The 16,798-nt window shown below is 56.3% G+C and overlaps 1 protein-coding gene across 3 annotated transcripts; it reads left to right on the top strand.

Moving 5' to 3' along the window:
* Positions 1-130: 130 nt before the first annotated feature.
* On the top strand, positions 131-15,262 carry SLC66A1 (solute carrier family 66 member 1). 3 transcript variants are annotated; one of them, XM_004741320.3, is made up of 9 exons: positions 191-235; positions 1,494-1,611; positions 4,054-4,241; positions 11,682-11,811; positions 12,085-12,172; positions 12,772-12,914; positions 13,042-13,134; positions 13,621-13,806; positions 14,426-15,262. In XM_004741320.3, the coding sequence occupies exons 3-9, from the start codon at positions 4,078-4,080 to the stop codon at positions 14,495-14,497; spliced, it is 876 nt and encodes a 291-aa protein (XP_004741377.3). In that variant the 5' UTR covers positions 191-235; positions 1,494-1,611; positions 4,054-4,077; the 3' UTR covers positions 14,498-15,262. The 3 variants fall into 3 exon arrangements, with proteins under 3 accessions (XP_012903817.2, XP_004741377.3, XP_012903819.2); XM_013048363.2 differs by lacking the exon at positions 1,494-1,611 and having other exon boundaries at positions 131-235; XM_013048365.2 differs by lacking the exons at positions 1,494-1,611; positions 4,054-4,241 and having other exon boundaries at positions 202-235.
* Positions 15,263-16,798: the final 1,536 nt, after the last annotated feature.

The raw sequence follows: 16,798 nt of genomic DNA on the forward strand, positions 1-16,798 counted from the left end.
GGCGAGGAGAGAGCAAGGACTGGCCGCGAGCCGCCCCACCGCGCACGCTCGGTTCGCTCTCGCCGCATTCACCGCCCCCAGGGACTGTCCGCCCTGCGCGCGGCGGAGGAGGCGGAGCCACGTGTCACAGGGACGGGGGCGGGACGGGGGCGGGACGGGGCGGGGCTTCGGGTCAGCTGACCCAGGCGGCGCAGGCAGAGCCCAGAAGCCGGGACCCGCGGCGGAACTTGACACGGTGAGTGGGAATTGAGGTTGGGGGCAAGCCTGAAGGCGCGCGGGTCGGGACTCTGGGGCGTCGCGGCCACATCTTTCCAACTACTTCTTACAGCCCCTGGACTGTTTTGGGGCTTCTGTCCCCTCCTTGCGGCGCGAGATCCGCAGACGAGGCTCTGGGCCGGGATTAGCTGGACCCTCAGAAGCATACGTCCCCCTCCTGAGCATGGTCTCGGACCAGCCTGGCCAGGGTTTGGGGGGTCTGGGTCCTCTTTTCACCTCCTGGTTCCGGCGGACGGGCCCCATCGTTTCCGACGGCTTTGTTTTCCCCAGGGCAGGCAGGGGAGGGGGCCTCGCGGCGTTTGAGCGCTGACCCCAGCAGCTGCCCTGTCATTATCCCTGCCAAACAGGTGGCCCGCGCTGGTCTTAGTCACCAGGTGGCCAAGGACTCGGAGGCCTGGAGGGGGTGGGCCGCCAGTGGGAACTCCCCTCCCCTCCACCTACGAGGTGGTTTTACAGGGATCCCAGATTGCTCTCCCCTGCTCAGGCCTGGGACGAGTTGGGAAGTGTGTACGTGGGGAGGCTGGGTTTGGAAGTGTTGGGACTGGCGCCCGTCTTGTCCCTGCAACCCTTAACCAAAGGCTGGTTTGTCCCATGGTCTCAGGGAAGGTGGTGGGGGGACATGGTACAACCAAAGCAGAGTAATACCCATCCCTGGCTATTTCTACTGAGTGTTTACTCTCTGCCAGGCTCCATTCTAATCCCTTGGCCTGGATCCTGTCATTTAATTCTGCGGTCGGCCTAGGAGGTGGGTACATAGGTTATCCCCCCATTGTATAGACTGGAATTCTGAGGCTGTCACTTGCCCTGGAATTCTATGCTGTGGGCATTAAGCAGGTCAGTTCCCTAGTGCTCTCTCCTCAAACTTGGGTCATCTGAGCTCACAGCTAGTTTGTTTGTTTCCTTCCTTCCTTCCCTGTCTGTCCCTCTTTCTCTGTCCCTCTCCTTCCTTTTCCTGTCTGTCTCCCTCTTTCTCTGTCTCCTCTCTCTTCCTCAGCACTGTCTGAACCTTTACTGTGCAGCTGGTCTTGCTGGCCCTGAGAGTCAGTCATGGCTAGGGTGAAGGGAGGGGTGTGGACTTGAGGAGCCGGAGTAGCTGAGGACTGTGATAAGCATTCTTCAGCTTTGTGAAGGGGGAGGGAAGAGGTGACAGGTGTCTTCCAGCCAGCCTTTGCAAGGCATCTTTGAGATGGCATGTTAGAACTGTGTCTCCTTACCAGGACTTCCAGGGGGAGGACACTCCTAAGGGAAAAGACCACATGTGCAGAAGCCTGGAGGCCTGCTGCTTCCCTGGGAAGCTATCACGGGAAGCATCTCCCTGACTCATCTTGGAATCCGGTAGGAGAGCTTAGGTGTGGCCCGAGATGCCTTCTCCAGTGTAGGTTTTCCCAAAGCATGGCCAAGTGCATCAGAATCAGCTGGGGTTGCCTTTTTTTTTTTAAGGGTTTACTTTTAAGCAATCTCTGTACCCAACTTGGGGCTTGAACTCACAACCCTGAGATCAAGAGTTGCACGGTCTACGAGATAAGCCAGTCAGGCGCCCCTGGGGTTGCTTCTGAAGTCCAGAGGCACTGAGCCTGAATTCTGGGCACGTGCTCTCTGTGGTTCCAAGGCGCCCACTCCTGCTGTGGTCCTTGTCAAATCTCTGGATGCAGTCAAACTTTGTTGCAACCCTGTACATCCATCCTCACAGTGCTGTCTGACCAGGAGTTGGGCCCATTCCCAGAACCCCAGGGAATGGGGTCAGGACCTCCAGATGATGGGCCCTGTGTGCAGCTGCCCCCAGAGGACAGCCCCTTCTGGTTGGGATTCAGGCGTGTCTCAGTGTCCCCAGCTGTGCTTATGCCCTGTGCGAGATCAGGGAGCACCTGCCCTGTGCTCTGGGCCCTGTGAGCCAAGCTACAATCATCCAGGTACCCCCTTCCCTCACTGGGCAGGCGTTCCCTTCATTTCCTCCCTCACCTGGTGGAAAGGGAGTGAGAGCGTGGCCACAGGGTGTTCGAGCTCCTGGCCTCTCATCCTCACGACACCCCCCTGCATGGCTTGGTCAGGCCCGGGGCTGAGAGTCTTCCTTACCTGCATTTCATCTCTACCACCAACCCCAAGGAGCCAGTGTCATCAGCCCCACTTCACAGACAGGCTCAAACAGGTTCCTCGCTTGGGCAGGGCGACCCAACCGTACCTGGAACATGGGGGCAGTCTCCCCCAGCTCGCGGGAAAATTACGAGGGTGTCAATGTATTACAGTGGGGAGAGGGAGCGGCACACTCAGAATCTGTAAAAAAGGGCGTTGGGGGGTGACCGGGGGACAAAAGAACTTGCTTTTTTTTTTTTTTTTTTAAGATTTTAATTATTTATTGACAGAGAGCATGAGCACACAAGCAGGGGGAGCAGTAGGCAGAGGGAGAAATGGAAGGTAGCTGGAGAGGATCCCAGTAAAGCCTCTGAGCATGGGGGGACACACACACACACACACACACACACACACACACACCCGCCTTCTGGCTGCTGGGGTGCTTGGACAGTCAGCCAGACCACAGGCTGGGGAGGGGGGTCCTACCACATCCAGGTAAAGAAACGCCTGAGGCAGCATGGCACGGTGGCTAGGAGTCGGGGTTTGGGGCCCATCCTGGGTTTGGCTCCTGCCTCTGCCGCTTCCTGGCTGGGTGCAAGTCACTTCCCTGGTTCCTTGGATCTATTTGGAGCTCCCCCGCCCCCTTCATGCCCCTTCAGGGCAAAATGAGTAAAATGCCTGCAAGGTATTTAGCCCAGGGCTGGTGAAGAGCTTCGTAATCAGGGGCTGTGGTGAGTCTCGCCTGGTGGAGATGGCGCTGTCTGGCTCCGCTTTCTGTCCCTTCTCTGGGACTGTCGCACAGACAGTGAGTGCTATAGTCACTGTGCAGGCTGCCAGGGCATCGGGAGGGGGACTTTCCTGCCTGCCCTGCAACCAGCCACTTTGGGCTTTGAACGGGGAAGTGGCCCTGGTCGCCTGGTACCCTATCCCGCCCACGCTGCTCCTGGAGAATTCTGCTTGAGTGCCAGCCATCTGTGCAAGCCCTGGACCCACCTGGCTCTTATTCTCCATCTGCCTTCTCTGACCCTCTGTAGGTGACAGTCCTACTTTCTTTTCTTTCTTTTTTAAATTTTTAAAAATTTATTTATTTATTTATTTGACAGAGAGACACAGTGAGAGAGGGAACACAAGTAAGGGAAAGTGGGAACTGAGCAGGGAGCCCGATGTGGGGCTTGATCCCAGGACCCTGGGGTCATGACCTGAGCCGAAGGCAGACACTTAATGACTGAGCCACCCAGGTACCCCAGTCCTACTTTCAGTGAGAAAATACTTAATGGGGGCTGGTCTCTATAGATGTAATTTACAGAACAAGAGATCAGAAACAATGTAAACATTGGAGAGTTGTAACAAAGTGATGCTGTGGGTTCATTGTATGAATTCATATAAGGGGCAGGACTTGAGGGAGACACTGTGAGGACCCCTTTTACAGATGAGGGAACTGAGGCACAGGGAGGCTGAGGCATTTGCCCAGAGTCACAGCACTGACCAGTGCTAAAAAAACTGGCATTTGGACACACTTGTCCCTGACCGCTGATCTAGCACTGTCCCCGCACAGGTGGTGTGTGTACTTGAAGCTGATTGTGCCCTCCGGTTCAGAGGCTCAGTCTGTGCCGGGCAATGAAACTGGGGGTGGGCGTTGCTGGAGGTGGTGCTGACAGGATCCAGACCTGCCGAGGCTAAAGGCCCCCTTTCTTTCTCCCTGTACAGTCCTCCCCACATCCTGCGGCAGCCATGGTCTGGAAGAAACTGGGCCCCGGCAACTTCTCCGACTGCCCCAATGGCTCCCGCCGGTGGATATGGGACGTGTTCGGCGAATGCGCCCAGGACGGCTGGGATGAGGCCAGTGTGGGCCTGGGCTTGATCTCGATTGTCTGTTTTGCAGCATCCACCTTCCCGTGAGTGGTGGCAGGGGGGCGGGACCAGGACAGGGGAGCGGGTTGGGGCCATGGCTTCAGGCATTGCCTGGAGGAGAGGTCTGTCCGACCTGCCTTGGGCCTCTCCAGACTCAAGGCCAAACGGACTCCTTCCTCCACTCCCACTCACTGATTTCCAGCACACCCTGGAGGACCCTACCCTGAAGCCCGGCCTAGGCCCCACCTTGTGCTGGCCAAGGCCAACACACAGGTGACAGTAACAGTATTAACCCTTGCTGTTTGTTCAGTGCACGTTACATACCTCAGTTCTGAGCACTTGTCATGTTTTTACCTCGTTTAAGCCTCATAACCGTGTAACTGTCCCTACTTAGGAGGGAACGGAAAGCCAGAGAGGCTAAGTCACTTGCTCTAGGTTGTACTGCTAAGAGAGAAAGCAGGGGTTGGGAGGGCTGCCATGCCTTGTCCTGTGACAGTCTGGTGATGGGTGGGCGAGCGTGATTACAAGAGAGTGTGACCACTGTTGTGACTGAGGAATAGGGACACGCTGTGACCTGGGGGAGTCACTTTGCTGCTCTGTACCTCAGCTTGCTCATCTGTAAAATGGGCACGGTGTTGATGACCTCCCAGCCTTGCCGTGACGACGGCACGAAGGACCTGGGGCCTTTGCACCATGTGGGCACAGTCCTGTGGCTGGTTGGAGGGGGTGGGCATTAGGGGCCCTGGGGAGAAGGGAGGTCGAAGAGGTCACCGAGGACACTGTGCCGTGAGGCTTCTCCACTGTTAGGAAATGGGTGCTTTATCCTGAGGGAGAAAGATAAGGCTTTAATCAGGAGCTCAGCATTTTCTAAAAATGGCTTTATGGAGAGATAGTCCACATACCATAGAATTAGTCCATTTACATGTATAATTCAGTGTTTTTAGTGTATCCGCAGAGTTGTATAACCAATGCCAAAATCCGTTTTAGAATACTTCCATCACCCTAAAAAGAAACCCCCAAAGAAATGAGTCATCCCTGATTTCCCCCGGAGCTCCTAGCCCTGGGCAACTACCCCTCTTCCTCCTGTTGCTGTAGATTTGCTGACTCTGGACATTTCCTGTAAATGGAATCAGAGAGCATGTGAAAGTCCAGCTTCTTCCCCTTAACAGAACCTCTTCAAGACTTTCCTGTGCAGTCGCTGTAATGTTCCCCGTGCGACAGGCCACCATTTACTCAGCCGGTTGCTGATAAATGTGGCTTTGTCTCTACTGTGAACATTCCTGTGCAAGTTTCTGTGGGCACATATGTTTTGACTTCTCTTGGGTATATGCTTACGTAGTGAAATTGCTGGGTCATGGGGTAATGCTATGTTTAATCTTTCAAAGATGTTTAAAAAAACATTGTTAAGTCCGGTTTCATGATTTGGCCTAGCCCTAGTGATGTCATTTGGGGCCTCTGGTTTTCTTTTTTCCTTTTTCTTTTTTAATGTGTTCAAGGAGCAAGTTTATTTATTTATTTTTTATTATGATCTTTTAAGATTTTATTTATTTATTTATTTGAGAGAGACAGGAGAAAGAGGGAGTATAAACATGGGGAGCTTCAGAGGGAAGGAGAAGCAGATGCTCCCCTGAGCAGGGAGCCCCGTGCGGGACTTGATTCCAGGACCATGGGATCATGACCTGAGGTGAAGGCAGATGCTTCACCAACTGAGCCCCCCAGGCACCCCTGGTTTTCTATGTATGTGTGTGTGTGTGCATGCATATATATATATATATATATTTTTTTTTTTTTTTAAGATTTTATTTTTTTTTGAGATTTTATTTATTTATTTGACAGACAGAAATCACAAGTAGGCAGAGAGGCAGGCAGAGAGAGAAGAGGAAGCAGGCTCCCTGCAGAGCAGAGAGCCTGATGCGGGGCTTGATCCCAGGATGCTGGGATCATGACCCAAGCCGAAGGCAGAGGCTTTAACCCACTGAGCCACCCAGGCGCCCCTTTATTTTATTTTTTTAAGTAATCTTTACATCCAACGTGGGGTTCGAACTCACAACTCCGAGATCAAGAGTCTCGTGCTCCACAGACTCTGCCAGCCAGCCTGGTGCCTTCTGTGGTTTTCTTTCTAACAGGGAACCGTCAGACCGGTTTTCAAAGCGGCTTCACCATTTCCATTCCCTTGCATGTGAGGTTCCAGTGCGTCCATATCCTCATCGAGGCGTACTTTCTGTCTTTTTTTATTATACTTTATTTATTTTTTTGACAGAGATCACAAGTAGGCAAAGAGGCAGGTGGGGGGGGGTGGGGAGCAGGCTCCCCACTGAGCAGAGAGCCCCATGCTGGGCTTGATCCCAGGACCCTGAGACCATGACCTGAGCTAAAGGCAGAGGCTTAACCCATTGAGCCACCCAGGTACCCTATTTTTTTTTTTTTTTAAGATTTTACTTATTTATTTGACAGCGAGAGAGCACAAGCAGGGGCAACAGTACAGGGAGAGGGAGAAGCAGGCTCCCAGTTGAGCCAGGAGCCCCATGTGGGGCTCGATCCCAGGACCCTAGGATCAGGACCTGAGCTGAAGGCAGAGCCTTAACCATGAGCCACGCAGGCGCCCCCATTTGTCTATTTTTCAATTGGATTATTTGCCCTTTTGTTGTTAAATTGTAAGAGTTCTCTCTCTCTCTTTTTTTTTTTTATGATTTTATTTATTTATTTACGAGAGAGAGCGCACGAATGGTGGGGAGGGGCAGAGGGAGAGGGAGAAGCAGGCCCCCAGCTGAGCAAGGAGCCTGATGTGGGGCTCCATCCCAAGACCCCGAGATCATGACCTGAGCTGAAGGCAAACCCTGAACCGACTGAGCCACCCAGGCGACTTCAGTTGCAAACGTTCCTTATATATTCTGGATACAACAGCGTCATGATTTGCAAGTATTTTCTCCCATTCTCTGGTTCTCTTTTCGCTTTCTTGATTGCGTCCTCGGAAGCACAGAAGTTCTGCATTTGGATGATGTCCCGCTTATCTCTTTTTATCTTTTTTGCTTGTGCTTTTGGTGTCATATCTAAAAAAACATCGATGCCTTATCCAAGTGACAGAGATTTACCCTGATTGTAACCGGGGCACAGGGGCACAAGAGCATCTGGCTCTGGCGGGGAGGCGGGTAGCCAGATCCAGTTCAGCCACTCGCCGCCGACCAAATCCAACGGCAGAGACGCGAGTGGTGGTGGAGCGAGAAAGCGGTTTATCTCTGTGAGGCCAACACCAGGAGACCCACAAGCTGGCGTAGACTGTCTCACAAGTGCTGACAGTCCTTCCAGAATTATATAAGGAAAGTTGGGCACGATGGCCGGTCGGTAACATGCAGTGGGGCGGTGAAGTCTGGTCGGTCATGGTCATGGGCTCAGTCACTCCAGATCTCCCAGACACAGGACGGTCCTGGTTGCTTGAGGAGGTAGTTCCACTTCCCTTCCTGGGATCCTTTGCCCACGGGGTCTTCTGCCTGAGTTAAGGAATAAACTAGAAAGAAGAACTTTATCAATTAGAAAGTTCGAGGTCAAGGAGCAGCTGGGTGGTTCACTCAGGTAAGCCTCCGACTCTAGAATTTGACTCAGGTCTTGATGTCAGGGTGGTGAGGTCAAGCCCTGTGCTGGGTGTGAAGTGTACTTAAAAATCAAGTATAGAAAGTTTGAGGTCAGAGTGGGGCTAGTCAAGCCCTCTTGCGTTATCTTTTCCTCGAACAGTTTTATAGATTGACCTGATTTTGATGCCAGTGCCCATGTGTATTTTTTCCCACACCGCCACACAGTGAACACCATTCAGACACTGTATACCCTGGGTCAGCATCAGATCCCACAGGCAAAGGGCTCAGTCTCACAGGACTGCCCCTCCCCCTTCAGAGGTCAGTCACAAGTTCAGGTTGTCACTTCTGCTTCTGACAGGTGTGGACCGGCTATAGACTGGAGGTCCCAACAAATCCCCTGCTTGGGTTTGATTAATTTGCTGGAGCAGCTCATGGAAGTCAGAGAAACTTGACTCAGTAGATCACTGGTGTTTTACGAAGGGATACAGGGAAGAGCCAGATGGGAGAGATGCACCGGGCTGAGGATGCGGGCGGGGCGCCAGGAGCTTTTGGTTCCTCTCCCGGGGCGCCACTCTCCCTGAGCACGTTCACTGACCCAGAAGCTCTCTGAACCTATCCATTTGAGTTCTTCTGGAGGCTTCGCTGCACAGGAATGATGGATGACATCATTGGCCAGTGGTGATTGAACTCCGTCTCCGGCCCCTCTCCGCTCCCCGGAGGTCAGGGGAATGGGACTGAAAGTTCCAAGGGTTTCATCACATCATGGCAGCCAGCCCGCATCTTTAGGGCACACTGAGGCTTTCCAAAAGTCACCTCATTAACTAACAAATGCACCTTTATTGCTCAAATCACTTAGGAAATTCCAAGAGTTTTAGGAACTCTCTGCCAGGGATAGGGTGAAAACCAAATATATTCTTTTCTTTCTTCTTTTCTCTTTTCTTTTCTTTTTTTCTTTTTTCCCTTTTCTTTCTTTCCTTTTCCTTTCTTTCAGCAGAGCGAGAGGGAGAGAGAGAATCGTAAGCAGCTCCAAGCCCAGCATGGAGCCCAAAGTGGGGCTCCATCTCAGAACCCTGAGATCATGACCTGAGCCAAAATCAAGTCTCTGATACTTAACCGACAAAATCCTCCTGACTAAATTTGAAGATACAGTCTGTGTTATCAAGCCATTAAGGAATTGGGCAGCATCCCGTCTAGCAAACAGAGATGTTCCCGAGAGTTTTATAAAATGGAAGGTTTTATAGGAAAGAGGCTGGGCACGAAATGACTGAGGGAGGAAGGATTATATCAGGCAAGTTCACTTTCCTGCAGGGGGTCTTAGTAGATGATCTCATCTTCCTTTGTGGGGGATGGAGAGGGCCCGTGTGATAGATCACCTCATGACTACCGGCCAGAAAATTCCTGACCCATTAAGGCTACATTTCTGTGTGATTAGGTTAGTTATTAAGCCTCTGTTTGTTGATTTGGCCTAAGCGACTCCCATCTTGGGCCTGTGGTTTTCTTTTTCATGGGTTTTTGCTACAGTTTGAGTTATATTTTGTGTATGGTATGGGGTAGGGGTCCAGTCTCATTCTTTTGCATGGAGATGTCTGGTTGTCCCAGTACCCGGTGTTTCAAAGGCGTTCTTTTCCCCATGGAGTTATCCTACTACCTCATTGTGGACTTGACATTTTCATTGAATTAGCTTGTTCCCGGTGCCATAGTAGGTATGTTGCAAGTAAACAAAACAGATGCTTTCCTTGCCTTTGCAGAGTTTCCAATCCAGCCATCCTTAAAAGGCCGTCTGGGAGTCATAGGGAAGGACTGGAGGGACAGGAAGCGAGATTTGAGGCAGGAAGGCCAAATCGCATGTTCTAGAAGGGGCTTTAAGGGCCACAGGCTACACCTTCATTAGGGGCCTCCCTGGTGCCAGACCTGAGCTGGACACTCTTCTTGCCCTAAGGAGGCTTGAGTCCAGGAGAGACTAGGATGTCCCGTGGTACCAAGGAGGAAGTAGGGGACACTGGCGAGCTTGTGTCAAGGCAGGCCTGGGGGAGGAAGTGAGATTTCCTGAGCCATGGAAGACAAAGGGGAAGAGGAGAGGGGAGACTGGCTGCTGGTGAGTCTGGAGAAAGGGAAATAGGTCTCCCTTGGGGGCGGCGGCAGGGGGACAGCTGGCCCTGGGGGCTCCCCGGAAGAGCAGCGGGAGGCTCGAAATGATTGCAGCCAGCCGGGGGCTTTAGAAAGATCCTTGAGAGGGATGACAGATTCAGGGGGAACCAAGCTTGGGTAGGACACAGAGGCACGCAGACTGGGTGGGGGGGGGGGGGAGTGGGGGCGGGAGGGTGTCCACGGGAGGAGGAGGAGGAAGGAGCTTGGCCATGGGAAGGACCAGGGCCATACCCGGCATTCTCAGTTTCTGACTCGGGTCTTGGGGAAGATTAAGTGCCATTTAGTCCCCCTTTAATTAAATACACACAGACGAGGGATGCCCGGGTGGCTCTGTCGGGTAAACAGCTGACTCTTAGTTTCGGCTCAGGTCATATCGGGCCTGGAGCTCAGCCCCTGCTTGGGATTCTCTCCCTCTGCCACGCCCCTCTTGTGCTCTAGCTCGCTCTCTCTCAAATAAATAAATACATCTTTTTTTTTTTTTTTTAAGATTTTATTTATTTATTTATTTGACAGAGAGAGATCACAAGCAGGCAGAGAGGCAAGCAGAGAGAGAGGAGGAAGCAGGCTCCCTGCTAGGCAGAGAGCCCAATGCGGGGCTCGATCCCAGGACCCTGAGATCATGACCTGAGCCGAAGGCAGCGGCTTAACCCACTGAGCCACCCAGGCGCCCCAATAAATACATCTTTATAAAAAAATTTAAAAAGATTTCTTTCTCTCCCTCTGCCTTTCCCTGCTCTCTAATATATGTATATATGTGTGTGTGTGTGTTTGTATATATTATATATATATAAATATATATGTTAAACAGAAAAAGAGTAAATGGCAGTTGCATAGAGGTGCAGAGAGACTGGAGAGGGAGGGCTCAGGGTCTGGCTGTAATCCTGGCTTCTGGCCTCCATGTGCCCTGAGTCTCCCTGCCCCAGGAGGAGCCTCGGGACTAGACCTGCCCTGGGTTGGTGGGGGGGTAGTCTGCAGGACTGAAGGAGTTCATAGTCAGACCTCTGCCTGAAACCCTTTAACACCTGTTGTCAGCCTGGAGCTCGTGCTGACACTTGGCCTTTGAGAAAAACCACCAGGGGTGCCTGGGTGGCTCAATGGGTTAAAACCTCTACCTTCAGCTTGGGTCATGATCCCAAGGTCCTGGGATCGAGCCCTGCATTGGGCTCTCTGCTTAGCAGGGAGCCTGCTTCCCTCTCTCTCTCTGCCTGCCTCTCTGCCTACTTGTGATCTTTGTCTGTCAAATAAATAAATACAATCTTAAAAAAACAAAAAAAACAACCAAAATACAAACTACCAGGTTATCCAAAGCCCTGAGGTCAAACTCAGGCCATCGCCCAGCCCTGCCACATTGCCCTTTGAAGGCCACAGGCTGTGGTTTGGCCCATCTTATCATCAGCCGCTCCTGAAGATAGGGCAGCGCCAGGCCACGGGTCCCTGCCACAGCCACCCCCCTTCCCCTCCATGGAAGAAAGAATGCAGGGTCCCTGTGACGCGTCTCAGGGCCTGACACAAAACGCCAGGTCCCTGCTGGGAGACTCTAGGGTGCTCTGGAGGGGAGTCTCAGGAATGCTATGGATGCTTCTGGAAAGATGCGGCTGCCGCTGAGTTCCCTGGTTGGAAGAGAATCTGCGGGTGAGAATCCCCAAGGGGCACCGAGAGGCTCCCGCAGCTCCCCCTGCCAGCAGGATGGGCTCACAGGTGACGTCCCTGCCTCCCTGGCCCGGGCCCCCTCCTGCCCTGAGCCTGCGTCTCCTTCCTCGGCCGCAGCCAGTACATCAAAGCCTGCAGGACGGGCAACATGGACCAGGCGCTGTCTCTGTGGTTCCTTTTGGGCTGGATTGGAGGGGATTCCTGCAACCTCATCGGCTCCTTCCTCGCTGACCAGCTGCCCCTGCAGGTGGGTCTGACGCGGGGCTGGGGCGGGGCGGGGCGGGGCAGGCCGCCTGGGACAACCATGGCAGAGGGAGGACCCCACCCGGTCCAAACCAGAGCCCTCCCTTGAGCTCCGGAGTCCCACTCTGCCCTGATGAGGAGCGCCGGCCACCTCTCCTCCCTCCGTCCAGGCCGGGCCCTCTGCTGCGGGCTAGACAGAGGAGGAGACAGAAGGTCCGAGAGGTGAAATAGGCCGGTCGGCCCCACAGCCGCTGACGGGCTCCCACTCCTCTTGCAGACCTACACGGCGGTGTACTACGTGCTGGCGGACCTGGTGATGCTGTCCCTCTACTTTCACTACAAGTTTAAGAAGCGCCCCTCTCTGCGTGCGTGTGGGGCGTGGGGCAATGGGAGGGGCGCGAGGCAATGGGAGGGGCGCGGGAGGAAGTGGGCTTCCCCATTGTGCAGTGATCAGCGCAGCAACGGGCCTTATCTGCAAGCAGGTGTCCCAGAGCGCAGAGAGGGAGGCTGGAGGATGGCTCGTGCATCCGGGCGCGACCACAGGGACCTCCCTCCTCTTGAGGCTCATTCCACAAATGGGGCTTCAGCTGCTCCTCCGTACCTGGCCCTGGGCTTGGAGCTAAGGAGACGAGGACGAGGACACCGAGGACGAGGACACCGGTCTCAGCTGCCCTTGAGGATTGAGAGGGGGCGGGAGTGGAGGGCAGATGGAGGCACTTGGGGGTGGGGCTGTCTCACGAGCATTTCTGCTCTGGGTGATCCTCTCCTGCCCTTGTGTCTCCTTTACGACTCGAGGAGAAGGGTGCTACTACACCCATCCTACAGAGGAGGCATTAAAGCTCAGAGAGGTTGGGTTACTTGCCCGGAGTCACACAGCCACGGAAGGGCAAGGCCAGGACTCAAGTCGTGCCCGGTTTGCTGCCTCTGCTACCTGACCTCGGCTTCCCCCACGTCTCCTGTCCAGTGTCTACCCCCATCAATTCTGCGCTGCTGTTCATCTTGGGGATGGCGTGTGCTGCCCCACTGCTGAGGACCACAGGCCCTGTGGCCGCCCGGAGGGAGGTCTTCCGGGGTCGGACGCTCCTGTCAGTGGAGCCGGGCAGTAAGGTGAGGTGTGGGTCAGTGACGGTGGAGTGCGGCCGGGGGGGGGCCGGCGGGCTGGGGGGGACTGGCTCATCCCCAGGGCACTGTCCTCTGGCCCCGCCCGGGCCCTGAGCGGCGCCTGCCCTCTCAGCCCTTCACTCAGCAGGAGATCATCGGCTTCGTCATCGGCTCAGTCTCCAGCATGCTCTACCTGCTTTCCCGGCTGCCTCAGATCCGCACCAACGTGAGCCTGGGGCCGGGGCAGGGGGTCCTCCGGGTCAAGGGGTGGGGTCATGGTGCGGAAGGTCTGGGTTCAAACTCACCGTTGGCTTGGGCAAGTGAATCCAGTTCTCCAGCCCTCAGTTTCGGCCTCTGTGAAGTGGGCACAGGTGAGGCCGGTCTCGAGGGGCACAGGTGCCCTGTGTGTGTCTCAGAGAATCAGGAGTCCGGTGAGGGGGCAGAGGCTCAGCCGACAGTCCCGAGAGGAGGGGAGCAAGGGGCGTGCTGGGGCCGGGGAGGCTGGCGGGGCAGTGAGGGGTGCTGGGGCAGGAGAGGCGGCCGTCGGCGGGGGCCCCGGGCAGGGCGCGGCCGGTCTCCGCGGACCCGGGACAGGTGGTGGGCATGCTCGCCGGGCACATGGTGAGAAACGTGCCCAGACCCTGCTCAGTGGGACGGGGCAGCGCGGCAGGAGCCCCGTCCCAGGCCTCTCGTCCTTGCCCCCCACCCCCAGTTCCTGAGGAAGTCCACGCGGGGTGTCTCCTACTCGCTGTTCGCCTTGGTGATGCTGGGGAACACGCTGTACGGGCTGAGCGTGCTGCTCAAAAACCCGGAGGTGGGCGAGAGCGAGGGCAGCTACGTGGTGCACCACCTGCCCTGGCTCGTGGGCAGCCTGGGCGTGCTGCTGCTCGACACTGTTGTATCCTTTGCGGTGGGGACGGAGGTTGCGGGGTGGGTGGGGTGGGGGCAGGGGAGGAGGCGGGCACAGCATTGCTGCAGGCGGCTTCAGCACCCACCCACCCTGCACCCGTCCACGCGCCCGCCCATCCATCCAGAGTGAACCTCCACGGGCCCAGCACCCCGCTAGGTGCCAGATCCGGCAGCGAGCAAGAACCGAGTGGCCCAGGAAGCTCCCGGCTCGGGGCGGAGGTGGTCCGCACACGCTTCACCGCGGTGGTGCTGGGCACTGCAGGGAAACCTGCCTGGTGTCACCCCAGGGGCTGTCTTAGTTTAGAAGCTCAGCCAGGGACCCTGCAGTGCCGTTTGAAGCGCCTGGAGGAGAAGAGCGGAGTCAGGCAAAGGCAAGGGAGGGGTGCTTCCGACTCAGCCTATGCCAAGGCCCTGAGGAATCTGGGGAAATCAGTCCCTCCAGGCCAGAGGAGTACAAGCTGGACCCTGGAGGAAGCTGTCCCGAGAGCCTCATGGGAGGGGGCTGTAGCTTGAGACCTTGGCGTCTCAGGGAGGGCTGGGGTGAGAGGGAGGGAAGAGCGTGGCCGTCTTAGCCTCTGCTCGGTTTGGCCTTGACTTTGGCCCCCCAGATCTCCATACAGTTCCTGATATACAGGGACACGGCCACCTCCTCGGAGCGCCAGCCCCTCCTCCCCAGTTGACCCGGACCCAGGCCAAGCCCAGGACAACGGGGATCTCCAGACGCTGCTCCCAAGAAGGGACAAGTGCGGGGCAGACATGGTGCTGCTGACCCTGGAGTGGGCCGTGCAGGCAGCCGGGGGTGCCTTAAGGGCCCGGCCCAGGCACCTCCCCCACCTCCGGAACCTGCTGGGTGACTCTTCCAGGAACCCTGACTGATGGACTCTTCAGGGGGGCAGGGCGTGGGGAACGAGGGGGGTGCTGGGGCTCGTCCCCCCCGAGACACACCCCTAGAATCTGAAACTGCTGTCCCTGGGAGCCCCCATGGGGGCTGCAGCTGAGACCTCGGCTCCTCCAAAGGCAGTGGGCGCCCCCCAACTCCCCTCCCTCCGTCTGCCCACGCGCGCACACACACACACACACACCCCTGGAGCGGGTGTGGTTGTCGCCAGTGTCCGCAGACAGCTCAGTAAACTGGCCCCTCCCAGTGAGGCATCTTTCTGGTGCTCCTTCCCTGAGGTGCTGTGGTCTAGGCTGCGCTGGGCAGCCGCGGTGCACAGGGATCCGGGCCCCAGCTTCCAGGTCCCAGGTGGGGGTCTAGAGGCTGAGATGTGGCAGAGCCAAACAGGAGCAGACTGTCCCGCCTCCAGGGGACCTCGGGTTCCGGGACCTGGTTCTCTTTAACAGAATCCACACCCGCGGCTGAGGATCCAGCAGCGAGAATGACGGGGTCCCAGCCCCTCAGTGCTCGGGAAGCAGCAGGGGAAAAAAAAAAAAGTTAAGGTTCAGATCTTGGTTCTGCCTCTTAGCTTCTCTGTGCCTCAGTTACCTCATCTGTGAAATGGGTGTAATTAGCAGAAGTTAGTCCCAAAGTCTGGCATGTAGTAAGCGTACCATAAAGGTTAGCTTTGGTAATTTTCAGTTGGAGGAGAGGCACTTGCAGATCTCCCTGCAGATCAGAGACCTTCCTGGAGGAGGGTGACATGCAGGAGATCACGTACGTGTGTGTGTGTGTGTGTGCGCATGCGCGCACGCGCACACGCGCGTGATAGGCAGAAGGATGGAGGTGCAGCAGCAGTGGGAAGGGAGGAGAGGACAGGGCTCAGGCCTGAGCTCTGGTCCTGGACCCCAACTTCACTCTGTCTCCCAGACCCCGTTCTGAGTCCACTTACTGGCCATGCATCTTTGGGTGCCTGAGGGCTGGTCAGGGAGAGAAGCTGTGGCTCTTCCTGCCCGAGGGACAGGAAGGAGCTCACAGGGGTGGGGGAGGCCCGCAGGCCAGTTTGGTGCCACATAGATCGGCAGAGAGTATCCTCCACCAGGCCCGGCTGTGCTGGGCATCTGTGAGGGGGGCGACTGGGCTCTGGTCCTTGTCAGGGAGCGAAGATGGTCGCCCGAGCCTGGGGGTGAGGGCTTTGACCAGAAGATACAAAGTGCCATCAGAATGAGGAGACTCCGCGAAGAAGGCTTCTCGGAGGAGGGGCCCTGGGGTCAATCCTGAAGACGGAGGGGAGTCAGGAAGGGGGAAGGGCGTGCCCAGGTGTGGAGCTGGGGCCGCTGGAAAGCCAGGCTGGGTCGTGGGGCAGGGGCCGGGGCAGTGGCTTACAGCAGGTTGGGGAAAAGAAGGCAGGAATTGGGATCTGGGGAGACCTCAGAGCTGCCTCTGAGGTTCAGGTGGGCAGTGAGGCCAAGTTGGGCCAGTCTGCCGTGTGCCTGTCCTGGTCGTGCCTGCGGAGCCCTGTGTGTACCCTGGCACCGGGCCGGTCTTTGATGAGTGCTGCTTGTATGCTGGGCGGGGTGATATGGGGTCGGTGCAATTAGGATGGCCAGTTTCCAGATGGAAAACAGGCTTCGAGGGATCAAGCAGCTTGCTCACGGCGGAGCAGCTTTTTGAACCCCATTCTGTCCCTCATCCCACACCTGCCCGGGACTAGGGCTCTCGGAGTCCCCTCCCTGGCTAGGGGTCCAGAGGGCAGGGCTGTGGGCTACACAGCTTCTCCTTGCGGGCAGCCCAACTTTGGGGGCTTAGGCTCCCTTCCTCCTTCCTGGAGCCCCCAGGCCCTCCCAGGCGAAGCTGCCCCCAGGCGCCAGCTGGCTCTCGCTTGGGCCTTCTTGGGGCACCCTCGCCAGCCATCTTCTGGCTCCCCCCAGGGCCAGGACCTTGCTTGATGTGTTACCGGGGACTCCCTCACCATAGCGGTGAGCACCCCAAGTGCGGGCCTCAGTCAGAGCCGCCTGAGAGAGAGGACGGGTCACAGCCCTGTCCGGAGGACCTTGCCTCGTGAAGGTGGCCTCCTCACTTCCTCCCGGGAAGCACCGGTCTG

The sequence above is a fragment of the Mustela putorius genome, unplaced genomic scaffold (assembly GCF_011764305.1).
Source record: "Mustela putorius furo isolate JIRA1106 unplaced genomic scaffold, ASM1176430v1.1 tig00003853_pilon_pilon_pilon, whole genome shotgun sequence".
Classification (NCBI taxonomy): domain Eukaryota; kingdom Metazoa; phylum Chordata; class Mammalia; order Carnivora; family Mustelidae; genus Mustela; species Mustela putorius.

Excerpts from the sequence above, each read along its gene's own strand:
- SLC66A1 (XM_013048363.2), top strand. The coding sequence starts at position 4,078 with ATGGTCTGGAAGAAACTGGGCCCCGGCAACTTCTCCGACTGCCCCAAT. Across the intron at positions 11,812-12,084 it reads CTGACCAGCTGCCCCTGCAG|ACCTACACGGCGGTGTACTA; the intron begins GTGGGTCTGACG and ends CTCCTCTTGCAG. Across the intron at positions 12,915-13,041 it reads CAGTGGAGCCGGGCAGTAAG|CCCTTCACTCAGCAGGAGAT; the intron begins GTGAGGTGTGGG and ends CTGCCCTCTCAG.